A 4,569-nucleotide genomic window follows, 5' to 3' on the forward strand; every position below is an offset into this window, starting at 1 on the left:
TATTTTTTATTTAATTAATTTAATTAGTATGAAAATATTTTCACATAGTTTCAATAATGAAGGCAAAAATCATTTGTCATGTTAGTTACCTTGTAACATATATCAAATAAAAAAAAGTTTAGATTTATAGGAACAAAATTTTCATTATTCATCAAGTAGTCATAATCAAACATCTCCACAATACTAATATTTTATTTTTATTATTGTATAACATGAGTTGGTCGAGTGGTGGAGAACTTGTTCAAATCCCACAAGGTTATGTAAAGATATAGACTCTGAATAATTGAAAATTTAAACATTATAAATATTATTTTATTGTACCTAAAAATTTGCCTAAGAAATTTCATTGAATTGTATTCCTAAACTCTTTGAATCCTAACCATAATTTAACCCTAACCATAAATCAAAAGTTTTTCCTTGAACCCTATTTGATTCTTAACCCTAACTCAAATTTAACTTTATACCTAACCCTTACCCTAATTAAACCCTCTAATTGTATTTGAACTATAATCATAATTTAACCCTAACTCAAAAATTTATTTTATAAATTTAATTAAACACTAATTGAATCATAGTCCTACTAACCCTAATTGAACTGTGCTCTAATTAACATAAATCTAACCCTAATTGAATTATGATCCTAACCCTAACTACAATTATAATTGAACTATAACTATAATGAATGTATTAAATGATAATCTTTGTATTTTTTAAGTTAGTTCATTTAATATTAATTATAATATGTGTAAATATGTGTAACCTTATTGAATATTAGAGAATCCATATTTTTAAATTAACATTCATTTAGTATTTAATATATATAAGGAAAGCCAAGAGATATGAAAGCTTTCATTTTTTAATTTAATAAAAATATTTAATTTAAGTGGATTAATAAAAAATGAAAGTTGGTTTTCTTTATATATATAATTTAATATATATAATCTAGTAGCATCCAATGGCACAAGTCAAAAGAAATTAAATAAAGAAGCATTTATTAATTTATAAGTATAATAATTTATTTCCAATAAATTATTTTAAAAAGATTCTTTTCAAAAATGAAATTAAATATTAAAATTAGAATGTATAGTCATTAAAATAAACTTTTAATAAATCAAATTGAACACTAAAACAAATCGTGATAAATTAAATTAAACTAAATCAAATTGAACCCTAATAACAAATTAAAAATTGAACCCTAATAAAATTTGCATTCAAGATTAAGGGTTAGAGTTTCAATAACTCTATTAGGATTAGAATTCAACTATGGTTACGGTTAAAGTTACAATTTTGATTATGGTTCAATTGATTTAGTAGTAGATCTACTCTTCAATTTCATTTATAGTTGTAGTTAAATTTGGTTTATTGTTATGGTTAGGATTTCACATAAAAATTATTTTTAGAGTTACTGTAAAATTTGGTTATTGTTAAATTCAGTTATTGATTTTAAAATTTTGTTTTGGGTGTGTTAAACTTTGTTAAAGGTTAGTGTTAAGGTTGAAATTTAGTTTTAGTTTAAGTGTTTAGTTTGGTTTAGTCTTAAATTAGATTAAGGGTTAGCATTTAAGTTAATTTTAAATTATGTTTAAAATTATGATTCATTTTTGCATTATTTTAGGTGTTACATTCAATTTGATTTAGTGTAAGGTTTAGGTTCAATGAGCATTAGTATTAGAAAAAAAAATATGTATAATTTATGTAATTTGACTTAGTTTTAAATTATTTAAATGCCATAAATATTTGCCTAAAAAAAATTATATAGAAAGTGGAATAAGTAACTTTTGGTAGGCTTGATTAAATAGACCTTCCAAAATTTTGATACCTTTAGATTATAGGTTGAATTTCTATGATAGATCATTGTGTTTGTTTTAAATTAATTAGTGATCAAATACTAATCAGTATTTTTACATGTTTCAATAACGTTTTTTTAAAAATAACAAAAGGTATGAGTAATGAACTTAGAAATTATGCGATAGTTGCTCTTCCAACTGTGAAACACGCAGAATCAGATCACGAATCATCTCACTCTGATTCTCACTTTTCTTCAACAGATCAGATACAGTCCTCTTAAATCTCTCATTCTCTTCTTTTACCATGCCAATATCTTCAATGAGCTTTGCTTTCTCTGCCATCTTATACCCTCCTTCACACTCCATTAAGTCTGCAGTTTCACGCTGGATAGTCTGCAACTTCAAGGAGTCCAGATATTCAGTACAATTTTCATAATCCCTTGAATTTCCTATTTTAACACCTTCTATGCAAGGGATTGCAGGTGATGCATCAACCTCCAACAAGTTCAGAGATTTAGAAGAATTGTTATCATCCCTTAAATTTCCTATTTTAAAACCTTCCTCTGTGCAAGGGATTGTAGGTGATGCATCAGCCTCCAACGGGCTTTCAATCTTGTTTCTTTTCAAATTCTCTGCATCTTTATCAACCTTTGTGGATTTCTCAGTTCCAGACACAATTTGTCCAGCTTCACAAGAGCACTGTTCAAAACTTTTTATTTCAGCTTTATTACTATTGTCTTCTTCAGGGGAACCCTGAATTTGCAAATCTTGCATTTCAGAAGGCAAAGACTCCTCTGCTTTTTCTTCTGTAGCAGCTTCTTGCCTGGATTTGGCCTCAATTATGTCATCTACAGTCTCTTCCAAGTTAAGCAGCTCATGGATCACAGCCTTTCTTGATTCCCGCACTAAAGGAATCACTCCCTGAATTTCATCGAGCCTGAGCAGCAGAGACATGATCCACTCCGTCATTTTCATCCGCTCGTCTAATCAACTCCACAACATTTTCATCATTCACACGCCTCTGAATTTCTGCAGCCTCTGCCTTGGTTTTCATTACAACCCTCAATTTGTTCAGAGGCCTGGACTTCCTCACACAAAACCCTAGGAAAGCTGCCTGAATTTTTACAGCCGCTGTATTTGCGTCCATGGCGGGCGCCTTTTTGGATTTGAATGTCTCAGAATCGACGAAATTGACTGGAATTGTGACGACTTTATTGGGCGCACTCTCAGATTTTAGAATTTGCAAATCTTGCATTTGAGAACGCAAAGTCTCCTCTGTTTTTTCTGTAGCAGCATCTTGCCTGGATTTGGCCGGAATTATGTCATCTAAAGTCTCTTCCAAGTAAACCAGCTCACGAATCACAGTCTTTCTTGATTCGCGCACAAAAGGAATCACTCCCTGAATTTCATCGAGCCTGAGCAATAGAGACATGATCCACTCCGTAATTTTCAGCCGCTCCTTCTCATCTCGTCGAATCAACTCCACAACATGTTTGTCATTCACACGTCTCCGAATTTCTACAGCCTCTGACCTGGTTTTCATTATAACCCTCAATTTGTTCAGAGGCCTTGACTTCCTCACACAAAACCCTAGAAAAGCCGCCTGAATTTTTACAGCCGCTGTATTTTCGTCCATGGCGGGCACCTTTTTGGATTTGAATTTTTCAGAATCGACGAAATTGACTGGAACTGTGACGATTTTCTTGGGCTTTACGTTAGGCGTGCTCTTCGATTTTACTGGAGTAGGGTTCGAAGTTGCAGCGTAAGGGTTTGTACGATAGTAAGACGGCCTTTGATAAGATCGCCTTTCGGGCAGTCCACCCCAACACCCCCCAAAAAGAGGATTTTCGTGAAGATCCATGGAAGCCAAATCACTCAAAACTCCAACAGAAAAACGAAAAAAAAAAAAAATTCAATCGAATAGCCTGAAACACAAAAAAGATAAAGCAAAATGCTACTTCAGAATCCAGGAATGCTTATGTTAATGAGATAATGGTGGCAAAAGAGGGTTTATGTGAATGTTTTATACGAGTGTTTCAGACACGCTAGTTCGAGAATGATGGCGAACATTCACTTATATTTTTAGTGTTATTTTAAAATTTTGCTATTTTTTTTTCTAAAAATATATATTTCTTCATGTCACACTTATTAAACACATGTTTATCTATTTTAGATAATCAAAATATTTTCATTCTAATCATGCATTAATTTCTTGTTTAGGGATTTTTATTTTTCATTCAAATATCAAATTTTATTGGATTAATTAAAAATAGTTATTATAATATATATAAAAATATACATTATTTAAATGTGTTAATATAGTCAGACCCCCCTAAAAAAAATGTGTTAATATACTTAATTACGTCAAGAGGCATCCTATACAATGTCAGCACATCCGTGAAACCAAAAAGAAAGGGGAGTTACAATCCCAGCATATGGAATTCGAAGAATCCTGCCATTTTGTGTCCATAATGATAATGAGTTCATCCATTAACTTGAATGGTAGTGAAAGGCCAGCGATTTCATTCGTAACTGCAACAGAGTCAGAGAAACCAAGCACATGAAATTCAACAACCTTCATAGAATTCGAAGAGACTAACGTTTCATAAGTGAGGATTCTCCAACTGTTATATTTTAATTGCTTTCAACTCGTGCCAGTAACCCAAAATGTAACAATAGAAAGTGGAGATTCATGCGATGTGTGTAAAAGAACATTGTATTTAAGTATTTCTCATTTGAATAGCAGCAATGGAGGAGATTAGTGCATTGGAAAGAGATTTGT

General features: G+C 31.2%; 1 protein-coding gene across 1 annotated transcript; it reads right to left on the reverse strand.

Annotated features, from left to right (window-relative positions):
* Window positions 1-1,955: 1,955 nt before the first annotated feature.
* LOC131028159 (BAG family molecular chaperone regulator 6-like) lies at window positions 1,956-4,368 on the reverse strand. The gene is made up of 3 exons (XM_059219008.1): window positions 4,212-4,368; window positions 2,803-3,668; window positions 1,956-2,708 (listed from the first exon to the last, which is right to left on the reverse strand). The coding sequence occupies exons 1-3, from the start codon at window positions 4,366-4,368 to the stop codon at window positions 1,956-1,958; spliced, it is 1,776 nt and encodes a 591-aa protein (XP_059074991.1).
* Window positions 4,369-4,569: the final 201 nt, after the last annotated feature.

Source organism: Cryptomeria japonica, chromosome 4, assembly GCF_030272615.1.
Source record: "Cryptomeria japonica chromosome 4, Sugi_1.0, whole genome shotgun sequence".
In the NCBI taxonomy this organism is placed as follows: domain Eukaryota; kingdom Viridiplantae; phylum Streptophyta; class Pinopsida; order Cupressales; family Cupressaceae; genus Cryptomeria; species Cryptomeria japonica.